Genomic DNA, 13,084 nt, shown 5'->3' on the forward strand with positions numbered 1-13,084 from the left:
CCCTGCTACTGCAGTACTGTGGAACGGTCTTCCCCCTGACGTATTTCCCAAGGAATATAACATACAGGCCCTTAAATCAAATGTAAACAAGTTTCTCCTTTCCCAACCCACTACCCATATACGGTACTAACGTACTATAGATTGACCAGCCAACCTCTCGTATATGGGGCCCAACATAAAAAAAAAAAAATAAAATAAATAAAAAAAAATTCAACTGCTATCCAACCGCTGCAACGCCTATTCTTATTGCAACCAAGTGCCAGTTGGAGCTATTATTATAAGATAAAATGCTTAAGTTTTCTTGTGTTGGTCAACACAGCTCTTAATAATTCAGTTTCTATGACTTTCTTAGTCACGTGTTTTTAATTGGTTCCAAGCAAGACTTTCTTGTATGTCTTATGGTTCAAGAGGTCTGTTATTTCTTCAATAAAAACCTCCAAGGAGTCGTTTATATATATATTTATTGTACCAGAGTATAATACAAAAAAAAAAAAAAAAAAAAACTGTCACCATGGTGACCGCCCAAGAACTGAAAGCACAAAAACTCGTGTTTTTCCGCAAATACTGTTGTCACACGGGGATTTCTATCGACAAGATAATTGCAGAGGGATTTTTCTTCGACATCAAGGAATCCGTCAGTGTTATGTATGACGACAATTCGAATCAAGACATCGCTTGAGCATGAATTCTAAAGGAATATTTTTTTATAGGCGATACTGCATTTAGTCAAGAAAGAAGGGTGAATGTACTCAATCTTTAAGTGAAAATATTGAATACAAACGAAACTGTTTCCTTTTTATCTTTCTTATTCCACGCCAAATAGCTTCTAAAATGAGCTCAGTCTACATGAATTTTTAGTATTATGCTTAATATTGAAATATAACTGATTTTTTTTTTACTTAAACACGTATCGAAGTACACCATTATCTGACAGTTATTGAAGTCTTTTCTTATATATTTGAAGAGTCTCCCAGTATCAGATTGATTTTTTTTTATATGTACTAAGAAATAGAAATAAAGGTAGAACTTTTTTCTTCGCAATAGTTAGTTGAAGAAAGAAGAAAAAAATATTATTTCTTCATCGGAAGAAAAGAGAAAGCATATCACACACAATTAGTGTCGCATAAATGGTTGCATTTTCATCCTTTCAGATCAATACCTCCATTGTATCTGTTGTGCGTTTGTTTCTTGCTAACTGCATCTATCTCTCCTTCCTTCCTTAGCTACAAGAAATAACCTCTGTCATTGTCAAAAGAGAAAAGACAATTCAAATGGAACAAAAGCGCTTCGCTTCCTCAGCTTTGGTAAGAATCGCTTGTAGGTAGATGAACATAGCAAAATATATATCGGAGATGCCACTGAAACAATTGCAAAACACATTGATAGAGAACTAGGACTGGAGTTGCATTAGAGTGAATTAGCCCTGCTATTACTAACAAATAATGACGCAGATTTTCATAACTTACGCGTGTTTGTAATTTTTTTTTTTTTAGCTGTTGTCTGTCGCTCATTTTAAAGATGCGTGTGATATAGTGGATGTTGACGATGTATTTTGCGGCTCATCTTTTTCGATGAGATGTCTGTTTTCGTAGCCTTGGATGTTCATTCAAGCATTTCGAAATGTCTGAGGTGATGTAATGTACGTGAGACGTCTGTCTACAGTTTTAAAAAGAGTTTTTGGAAACACAGTCCAAGGTCGTGTAGATGATTACGGAGAAATGCAATGCAGATGGTAGAACGTTGGTCAAGGACGAATTAGGGGATTTTTTTTTGTTTTGTTTTTTTACAGTTTAAAAATATATGAAATTGAAACAGTTGCAGTAATGGTTATCTGTGTAGTTAGAAAATTATGAAAAAACACACTGGCATAATTAGAAAAGTATTCTGTCTATTACCGTGTGATGATATAAAGATGCGTAAGTTTTATGTAAAACTTATCACGTGGACTTTTACAGTGATTTATTTGAAAGAGTAAAATATGCATTGACCATTTCGACTCGGGATATTTCCATATTACAGTACTATTTTAAGCACTATTTATTACCACATTTGTTGTTGTTCTACTAATTTCGCTAGTTGTACCATCAACGTCCTAAAGAAGGAGTTACGGAAATTATTTACATTAATATAAAAAAGCAACGGCTATGAACTAAGACAAACACAACTGCCTTAGCATTGAAACGACATTACATATATGCCATCTACTACTCGATCACTCAGTTAGGAATCGGGCCCCAGTTGATAATATACTTATACATTGTTTTAATAATAAGAATTGTAAAGGTATTTTTTCCCTTTCTCACAGTTTACATATAAATATTGTTTGCTGTGTTTGCAGTAACTTGATTAGATTGTCTGCACTTGTTCCTGAAGGAACTGGTCATAGTACCAGCGAAACAAGAATAACAATAATAATAAACAATATTTATGTGGCAATATACCGTGTCAGCTTTTATCAACATGGATGACATCTCAGAATCCTCCTCCATTCAATATATTTAAGATTCCACATAAAAATGAATGTCTTTATCCTTACGTTAGGGTTATTACTGTCTTAATGTAGCCCATTCGGTTGAGATCCCAATCCGGAAACATCCAGGGAAACTTACATTTATATAAGATTTATATTTGACGAACGAAAAAAAAAAAAAAAACTTTCAGTTATAAACGCCATCCGAATGCCTTAGCATTCTCCGCGCGCACGGTCGAAGAAAACGCAATCATCTCGTAGCCATTCCAGGAAAAAAAAAAAGAGGGGGGGGTGCAATACGTTTCAGTTGAAATTGTTATCTCTAAGCACTACAGAACAAAACTTAGTTGAAGTCTGATTTCTCACCACCACTCTTGCCTTCGCCACTTCTCGGAGAGATAAGAAAACAGTCACTTATAATGAGAAGAAATAGCAACATCACCCTTAGAGGTGAGAATGTACCAGATGATGCTCTTATAACATCTCTGCCATTCTTTATGATCCTAATATCATTAATTTATTACAATATTATTATTTATTACAATAGCATACAATTTTACTGTAAATTGCCCTTGTGAGCGATCTTTTAACGTCCAGCCATCGATATTAATCAAAAATTATTAGTAAAATTTGAACCTGTGCTGTGGTTCGAACAACCGGTGTTAGTCGAACTATACCGAGTAATTAGTTTATAGTAATTATGGTAGTTAATGACAATTTATCACTTTAATTACTTAACATGAAGTAATGAACTTAATGACTACAGCCCGGGACTCCTAGAGAAAATTGTCTTTTGTTGAATTTTTATACTCGTGATAGTCGAGCTTTGCTTCTTTTCAAACTGAGGTCATTTGCAGTGACCTTTTGCGAACATCCATAGGGAATATCAAGATAAATTTGTTTGTCAGGAATCCATTAGTTGACACTGTCTCCTTTGCCACTACTAATCGCTAAACAACTACGTTAGAACGAAGTTTGACGCAGCGCCCTCTTTGTTTTGTTGCTTTTTTTCTTTAAAAAATATTCACACGATAAAAGAATATTAAACAATAAATGAATATCATTCATTCAAATTAATTCTTGCAAATTAATCAAAATTAGATTATTTTTCTTCCTCCCTTCCTAAAAATTAATAAAAATAAATGTATTTAAAAAAATCAAAAGTACGAAGTAAATAAGCTGGTTAATTAGCATTATTATTTGTAATTTAACTATTAATTAACACCCTTTTTCGGTTGATATCGGACTGAAATAACTGAATAAATTGCCGATTGGAAATGATAAATTCGAAGCCAGTCCATGAACAATGTGTCGCTTGACTGCAATGAATTATCCGGTTTTGTTTTTTAACAAAAAACTTAATTGCACTATTCCCTCATCTCCTGTTTGGACGTCACTAAACTTTGCTGCAAATTAAGTGACAAAAGTTGGAGCTGTTTACACGACAGCCTCATTAAGCTAATGCATTAGTACGTAAAGGGTGTTTTGTTAATTGCTGATCAATCATGCCCTCCGAGCAATAGCTCCCGAAAGTGCGTGTATATTCTACAGAGAGGGCGAATACCGTTTTGGCTAGTGGCTGAAGGAAAGAATATATCTGTTCTATCATCCTAAACTCAGTTTGAAAAGTCGTATATAATTTAAATATTTGTTTATATCTTCGTACTTTAATTAGTTCACAATTTCCCTTTCCAATATCTCCAGTAAAAAAAAAAAAAAAAAAGAATTTGGCGATGTCATTAATTTTAGCGATTCTCGGTTAGTAGTTTTATTTCAGGTAATATAACTGTTTTGAAAATATATATGTCACTCCACCTGCCTGCGGAAATTTTAACTATACCAACTTCAGCTAATATATTTTAAACAAACATCATTGTTAGTCTGCTTTCATATTCGCTATGCAAATGAATTTTTGGAATTAACACGAAAACATTTATCTTTTGCTCATAAATAAAATTGCATGTAAGATTATAAATTCAAGTAAAGTGCCTGAAGACTGGCATTATTTATCGTTTGCGGTGATAAGTTTAATAAAAATAATTCCCACCTTCAGCACAAATCGAAAACTTGTGAATGGCGCCCTCTACCATATTTAACGTTAGGAAGTTGTATACCAGTGAATTTCAATTTCTCTTCGGTATTAAAATGTTTAACAATATTTTTTTTTCATAACAAATTATTCCGAGTAATAAATATTCTAAAGTTTGTTTTACACAATTAACTTTGGTTCTTTTAACTCTAGAAAATTATAACTTTTTTTTTGTTGTTGCTAAAACTAGGCAGTTTCTTAAAGTGAATCGTCATATTTATTTGACACATCGGCAGAGCAGTGGGAGGCTACAGGTGACGGATTATACCCAACGGTGTCTGACGATACTATGAACTAATTATCTCCGTAAGAGTACCCTCTCGTAAGTCTGTCCACGTATACCCTCTGTAAACCTAGTTCTTACCGCCAGCCCATTTTCGTCGACAAGCATCACAAATACACGGGAGAGAGAGAAAGAAAGAAAGAGTTGATAACATCGAGTCTGGCTGTCGAGAGTATGTCAGCGATGATGTGCGGCTTGTAACATTGGCCGCTGATATCCAACAGACATGAGTTTGAGTAGATGAAGACTCTGGAGTAATGATGTAAGCGTTTAATTTCTACACTGTTCATCGATAGGTTAGGATTGTTTGTCCTCTCCCCCCCTTTTTTTTCCCGTATGTGTTATCGATCTGTTTTCCACTCAATCCTAGCAGATGCCTTCTTCTTGGGACACGTAAGTTACCATCTTAAATAAAGCTGTTTTTTTTTGTTTGTTTGTTTTTTTCATGATAAATTACTGAACCCAGTACGGTCGCGCAAAACGAATTGACTCAAATAATTTTTGCAAATGAATTTAACAATTAAAGAATGCGTTATGATTCTGACCACGAGTTCCATTAGACCTTTTATGTTGTTATGATGATTTTTTTTTCATTTTAAACTGTTGTTTCAATTAATGTTTCTCTTCGTATATTACTTTCCGTGTTTGATGTTATGAACTAAAATCATACACACAAAATGTATTTATCACGTGCCAGCCTGGTTGGCCGCTCTCCAGCCGAAAGGCTGCGGGTTCAAATCCCGCCGTGGGCATGCATGTTCGTGAAAATACTAGTAGTGGTGGACTGTAGATGATGATGGTAGTTGCGGTTCTCTGTACTTACGCCCAAAGATGCGAGACCTTTCGACACTTGTGCGCATGTCAGAAGGAGAATCCATTCCGATAATAGGGTAATCAATCCGTATTGTGGGATGAGTTTATTATTACACGTCGGAAAATTAACTTCTCTTTTATTTTATGAGCATTGTAGTTTTTAAAGTGCTAACTATTTTGCTTGTATAACACTTCGAACATTTTACGTATAAAGCACGTGATTTTGCGTGTTGGTGACCAAATCGTACATCGTCTTTTCTTTCTTCCCTTCAACATGAATTGACTCTTCTCGGCACCTTTCCAATTGAGGTTCTCGTATCTGTGGTCGGACAGTAGTTGGTGGACACGGCGAATTGTAGAGTGGATGCCTTCCCTCGATGAGTCCTTGGAGTTCTCACATAATAATAATATTTCTGTACTGATTATGTCAAGTTTGCCGTTGTGTGTGTGTGTATACACACACACACACACACACACACACACACACAAACACACGGTATTCTGTACTTCAAAAAATGCATTGTAACAAGCAAGAAAAAACTAAATTTCTATTGAGCAAGGACTCGCGGATATTGATTCATCCATCTCCCCTTTCAGAGAAGAAAGAATTAAAACTAACTCTAAAACATGCTTATCATAAATTCTACGAACATATTCAGCCAAAAAATTAACTGAAAAACATAAGTGTTTAAACAAGTGGAGAGTTTACATATATACCAATTCCGAACTCATCTTATGCAATAATATAAGAAATAATAGCTTACATTTGACAACACTGCTGTGATAACATCCTCACAGATGTTCTTGTAACTCATCTTGACTGAAATTTCTCTGAGTACGACATAATGGTTATGGTAATAGTTTAACTCCTGACCAAACGAAGCAGCATTATGGTGTTCGTTAAAGAAGACAGACGAAATCTTAACTTTTTATAGCATGCCGAAACACTATCCTTGGGAATCGCAGCAGACGACAAATATAGGCACAAATTCATGATAAAGATACATATTTGATACAAATTTACTCGACTTTATGTTAGTAGAAACATGTCTAAGTGGCATGAATGATATCACAACAGATCAACTTATCCTAATAGGAGACATTAATATAATTATCCTTGAACCTGTGCTTCATTAACATACATTAAACAGTGGACCATGTCAATATCATCGTCATGTCATCGGTAATAATAATAAAAAAAATTACATAAAAAATACCAAAATCGCTAACCATTACATTATCAACTTCGTTCCACTGTGGCTAGCTTCCTCATTCAACAAAATTCCCTGACAACACTAAAAACTGCTATAAACACACCAGTTATTTCTCAATTTCTTAAAAATAAAAAAGTCATGCATACAAGACTTCACACCTACTTATAGAAATACACCATTTCTTAAAAACATTACAGTTTCAAAAAAAAAAAACATTACAGACGCAGTAAATGAAGCACTTGTTAAAAATAAATTCGCTATGCTTATACTCCCGGACTTAACCAAAGTTTTTGACACACTTGACTACGAAATGCTGCTGACCAGATTATACTCAGTTGCGTTAAGAGAGGCACCCCATGTCTGGTTTAGAAATTATCTGTCACTCAGAACACAACAAAAATAGGGACAAATCATAGCGGAGGTAAACAGATACGCAAGGACTCCGTGCTCTGTTCAACATACACAACCTGGCCGTACCAAGTCAAATATCAATATGCAAATGATGTCGTATTACCAACAATCTGCGCAATTCTCTCTCCAAAGCACAGCAGGATCTCAACGATATGACTGTCTACTTCTACAGCAGTTTGGTTATGATAATACTATAACATTACTTATAAAACCGAAATTATGCATCCCATACGACAGATGATATACACTGATACATACCACGTCTTTACCAACAGCCGTCATTGTTCCGAAATTATACAAACATCCTTCTCACTCCCACCCTCTCTGAATACGAAGTTGAGAACAGTAAATCAGTGTACCTTTAATCGATTCAAACTGCAGCCCACTGGACTATTTCGTTTCCGCTGGTTCCATTAACGGTGAAAAGTGAGAACCAACTTCACCGGCAAATTAATATGAAAGGTTTTACTTTTTTCATTTATACAGACAGACGTTGTTTGTTCGTTGCTTTCAGTTATTTGATAAACCCGTTTCATATTAATTAAAATGATTAACGTTTAATGAGGGAAGCGAAAATTATTGCGTTTTATGCAGTTAAGCGTATCACGTGACATTCTTCGTTTGGTTGTTACGCGATCGCATTCGCTTTTATTGTCCGCTCAACTGACTTTTCTGTTAATGATTTTGTTCAGCACGTTTTACCCCCGGATGATAATTAAACAGCGATTTCGAAAGATCTTCCAATTATCATAATCGGAAATAAAGCGAATAAATTATCTCGGTTCGATGACAAACGAATTACAGTTTGAAATATCTTGGATCCACACCAGTTGTAATCATTATTATGTAATGATTACGTATTTTATTCTCCATAATGCCGTTAGTCGTTTAAAAGGTGCGAATCCAGCTATGCAACAGTCGAAAACGTTATTACAGACGTTCCCATATGTGACCAACGACCAAAACGTAAATTTTGTAATTCAAGTAAACGTGGATGAAATCGCAAATGATTCCTACCAAATGTGAATTGGTCACGCACTACCAGTTAATTATTCAGCGTGGCAAACACTTATCTGGTATATAGAGTCTGTTTGCCAATATTTGTATTAAATATGATACACACACGTGTATGTTCATGCATTATCAAATGTGTTTATAAACTGTTCAGAATTGATGTCTTCCCACTCGGTTTCCGAGCTTTATTTAAATCTTCATTGAATACATCATGTATTGTTTAAATATTCTTATAAAAGCGTATGTTGAAGACTGCTTAATGTTAAATTTATGTTTTCCTGCACAGGGATTGGAGCAGACGACGTCTTTATCTACTGTAAAATCTGGACTTGTGCCAAAGCCGAGAAAAACAATGGAACTCTGGTGAAATTAGTGCGAGACACGCTGCATCATGCTTGCCTTTCTATGTTCATCACCAGCGTGACTACAGCTGCTGCCTTCTTTGGAAGCGTCATTAGTAGCATCACAGTAGTGAGATGCTTTAGGTATGATATCCCTTATAAAAGATAGATCGCTTTATCAGCAATTTATTCTGTAAAATCTACGTCACAACGTTTCTTCTTCACTTTTATTAAGATCTATTATTAGTGGATTTTTAATGATTAACATTTCTGGCATAAAGGGTGAAGCAAAATGCTTTACATACTCCCCGCTATCTGATACGGAAACAGTGAATGGAAAAATTTGAGCCAATTGCTCGCCCTGAGCGGGCTTGGAGATTAAACATCAGAATTTGAGTTTAAGATAGCTTTTGGTCTTTTATGTTTGAAGTAATTCGTTACTTCGTAATTTGCAGCTAGTTGAACCGGTTTGTTGGGGTGTACAGATGCTTTTGAAAAGAACTTTGTTGCTGTAGTCTGCAGGAAAGTGTAAATATAGAGGACATCTGTGTCTCGATGGAGTTGCACATTTCTTATGAATCATGGAGCGTTTAGAATCATTCGTAGACATTTATTTTGCACTCGCTGTAACTTGAGAATATTAGTATCAGCGGTATGGCTCCAATCCGGAGAAGCATAAGAGAGTATAGGACGAACCATCAGTTTGTAGATAAGTAGTTTGATTCTGGCGTTTAGTTTACTGTTCCTGTTGATTAGAGGATAGAGTTGAGCAATGGCTTTTGATGCCTTTACACAGAGAGAGCCTTGATATGGTAGCTGAAAGATAGCCTTCTGTCCAGTAGTACACCAAGGTATTTGACTGCTGTTTGCCACGGGATTTTTGTGTTAAATAGGAAGATGTCCCCTTTAGGAAGCATCGGTCTTCTGGAGAATAGCATGGCTATACTCTTCTTGGGATTTACTTGCAGTCCCCATTTGGCAAACCATTTTTCAATCAGTAGTAGGTTTTCTTGCAGTAGTTTCTTGATGGCAAGATGCGACTGTAGAGATATGGCTAATATCGCTGTATCATCCGCGTTGATGGATGACAATGGATTGTGCGGGATATCACACATGCATGTGGAAAACAGAATCGGTACCAGTAAGGATCCTTGTGGGACTCCACCCAAGATGCATTTCTGTGTTGATAGCGCACCGCCGATCTTAACTTGCATGCCTGTCAGATAGGTATGATTTAATTAAGTGAACAATTTCCTATGGCATTCAAGTTGAGATTAGTTTATGTAGTAGTCCGTAATGCCAAATTTTATCAAATGCACTGGCAATGTCAAGGAAAACATCCCTAATGCATTGATGCCAATTGAATCCCGTGGAGATGTATTCGACTAATCTATGTATCTGTAGTGTGGTACTATGGAATTGAACGGAACCCAAACTGCTCATTAGGAAGAATGTTTAACTTGTGTACGGAGGCTTGGAATCTGGTAATAATAACTTTCTCTGCAATTTTACCCAGGTTTGAGATGAGGCTGGTCTGTAACTTTGAGGCAGATGCGGGTCTCTTATGGATTGGGATTATATCCGCGACCTTCCAGCAGGAAGGAAAATGTTTGAAACGGAGGATGGAATTTATTATGTTGGTCAGATATACAATAGCTATACGTGGTAGCAGTTTTATCATCTTGTTGGTGATGCCGTCAGGTCCAGGAATCTTTTTGTTTCTTGATTATATCATATATTTCTGCTGATGAAGTGGGTGCAATTTGATTGAAGCATGTTATAGAAGATTTTCACGAACATTTGACATGTCGATCGACCTTGTAGATGTGATTGAAGTCTAGATGTTCATATGAGGGTTTACATTGCTTATCTAAATTTTCTGCAATTGTTCCAGCTTTATCTGCATCAGTGTGGATGAGACCTAGATCCGTTTGGAGAGGGGGAAGATATTTGATCTTTCTGATTAGGTTCCAAATGTATTGATTGTCATGAGAGATAGAAGTCAATCTTTCTAATTTTTCTGGTCTTATTTTTCTACTTGATCAGGTTCATGATATCTTCTGGCAAGTGATTGGGCCTGAGAGTAGTTGTAGAAGTAGTGATTGCTGTAAAGGCTATGTTGATTTGTTGAGTCATATCTTTAATAGCTGTTTCAATTTCTTCTTTGGATTTTATAAGCGGAACTGGACCAATATGTTTCGGGAGTATTTTGGTCAACCTTCCCCATGATATGAATGAGTGTGTGGGGGGAACAGTTTTTCTTGGTTTCCCAACTGTAGCAGTATTGGGTTTTGATCAGATGAAAGATCATTAAGTGTCATTAAACTGTACTGGAGTCTCACATTCTGCAGTATGACTGTCCAAGACACCATCAGCCCTGCCATACATCTTATGATGGGTAGGTTCAGTGGGACCTGCGACAACCGCATTGTTGGATCCTGTGTAGTTAGCAAGTATGTGTCCGTTTTTATTGGTAGTTCGACTGTTCCAGGCGGGATGCCTAGCGTTTAAGTCACCGGCAATGATAACAGGCTTTCTGATGCCCAAGATGGCATCCAAATCCGAGGAGAGTAATGATTTTAGTGGAGGATTGTATGCTGCAAAGATTTTTAGTCTACCAACCAGACTCTTTAGAACCTCTATACCTGTAACCTCTAGATTAGTAGTAGGTGGGATATTTACAGAGTGATGACTGGTGTGTTTCTTGATTAGAATGGCAGTGCCGCAGCCTCTGTGGTCAGTTCTGTACAGCTGATATCTCCTGATTTTGGGGTTGTCCGATGATCCCAGATGCGTTTCGTTTATCAAAACTACATCCGTCTGATGTCTTTGGGTGAACTCTTGGAGCTCCAAGATCTTATTTCTGAGGCAATTCGCGTTCCACACAATAATCTGTAGTGAGTCTGGATTTAGTTTATACCTATTCATGAGTGAGCGCTGTTATGATGGTTTGTGCATCCTTCAGTAATCTGTTAGTAGAGGATGGTGAGGGGGTTGGATCTGCTAAAGTCTAGCAGCATATTTGCCAGAGAAGAGGTGATAATAGTTGTCAGGTTTGTGTGTGTGGTGCTAGTTGATCCTGTTCATGGGTTATCTGTTCACTACATCCACATATGTCCTTTTCTGTCGTTGCTGAGTTGTTCTTTTGAAGGCCTCTGGCTGCAGCAGATCGGCTTCTGACAATTTTTGCTGGTCTTTAAGAGGCTGTGATTCTGAGGCCTCTGCCGTGGGTCTACTCGGGGAGAAAGAGTGTCTCTCTCCGATCTTCTGTTTTTTGGGTTTTGAATGCAACCCCTATAGTCGGCTGTGTGAGGGCCACCGCAGTTGGTTTTCGGCTTTTTGCAGATATTGGTTGGGTGGCTGTTCCTACATGTTAGACATTTAAACTCAGTCTTACACATTTTCTGGGCATGGCCAAAATTTTGACATCTGTGGCACTGAGCTGTTGAAACCCTTTTCCTTAAGGATTTTGAGGTGATTTTCAGGCCATAGATGGACATCAGGTCATATATATGTTTGTGAGCTTGGCTGATCTCTAGTAATACTAGTGGCCTCGGAGTCATGTTTTTTTTTGTGTGTGTGTATATCAGCAGCCACTTCTGTGGATACGTCTTCAGACACTCCTCTGAGCCAAAGACCTTCAGATTTTTCTCTGAACCAAGTGAGAAGGTTTTGACACTAAATGCCTCTTGAATTCATTTCACCTGTGAGTTTTCGGTAGTCCATCACTGTGGCAGGCTGAATCTTGTTGCCGTCAGTGACATTTTTTGTGTAATTATAAGAGATCTGTTTGGATTGGACATGGTAGTCCTTAGAGACATCCATCTTTGTTTTTCGCGCAGAATAAGGTATCTTTTCTCTAGTGGATGTATAAGAATCCGAAATAGGACCGTCTTCTTCCATTCCTTCCTCTTCTGGTGGTTCTGAGACTGTGGTGCTGCGCTTCTTACTCGCGCGGACCTCCGTGAAGTCTAAGTGGGTGTAGATCACCAAGTCCCGCCTCTCATCTGCTAGAGCATCGTTGTCGTCATCCCTCGACATAGAGTATAGATTAAGTTCAAAAATTTTGAGGATCTTTTTTTACTATATTTATGACTAGTCCTTTGTCCAGTGACTCTACCAGGGCGTCAATCTCATTCATGCTGAGAGAAAAAAGTGCGAAATCACTGCTTAAGATCGTGGATCCTTGAGTCTGCATAGACATCCCGTAGTCCCAATCAGTAGCCTACCCTCAAAGACAATCCCGCAGCCGCAAAAGACTTCCAGAAAAACCAAGCGTTGGAAAAACACGCTAAGTAACAGCAATTTATAGTACCCTAATAAATGGGAAAAGGAGTGTCAACAACTCTCTTGGCCACAGAGTAAAAACCTACCTTACTATAAAATGCCATATATCCACCACTGGTCCTCATTTCGGGTGGGGTATGTTCGAGGTGTGATGGCCTACAT

General features: G+C 37.2%; 1 protein-coding gene across 4 annotated transcripts in view; it reads left to right on the forward strand.

Moving 5' to 3' along the window:
* Nucleotides 1–13,084, forward strand: part of LOC150101420 (protein dispatched homolog 1-like) — a 173,534-nt gene that overhangs the window by 156,038 nt on the left and 4,412 nt on the right. For all 4 annotated transcript variants that reach the window (XM_090400274.1, XM_090400277.1, XM_090400276.1 and 1 more), the window contains one exon: nucleotides 8,581–8,779. In XM_090400274.1, coding sequence (XP_090256400.1) covers nucleotides 8,581–8,779 — 199 coding nt within the window. The remainder of the gene's footprint in view (nucleotides 1–8,580; nucleotides 8,780–13,084) is intronic.

Source organism: Typopeltis vanoorti, chromosome 11, assembly GCF_054136105.1.
Source record: "Typopeltis vanoorti isolate ZY-2024b chromosome 11, IOZ_Tvanoo_1.0, whole genome shotgun sequence".
In the NCBI taxonomy this organism is placed as follows: Eukaryota; Metazoa; Arthropoda; class Arachnida; order Uropygi; family Thelyphonidae; genus Typopeltis; species Typopeltis vanoorti.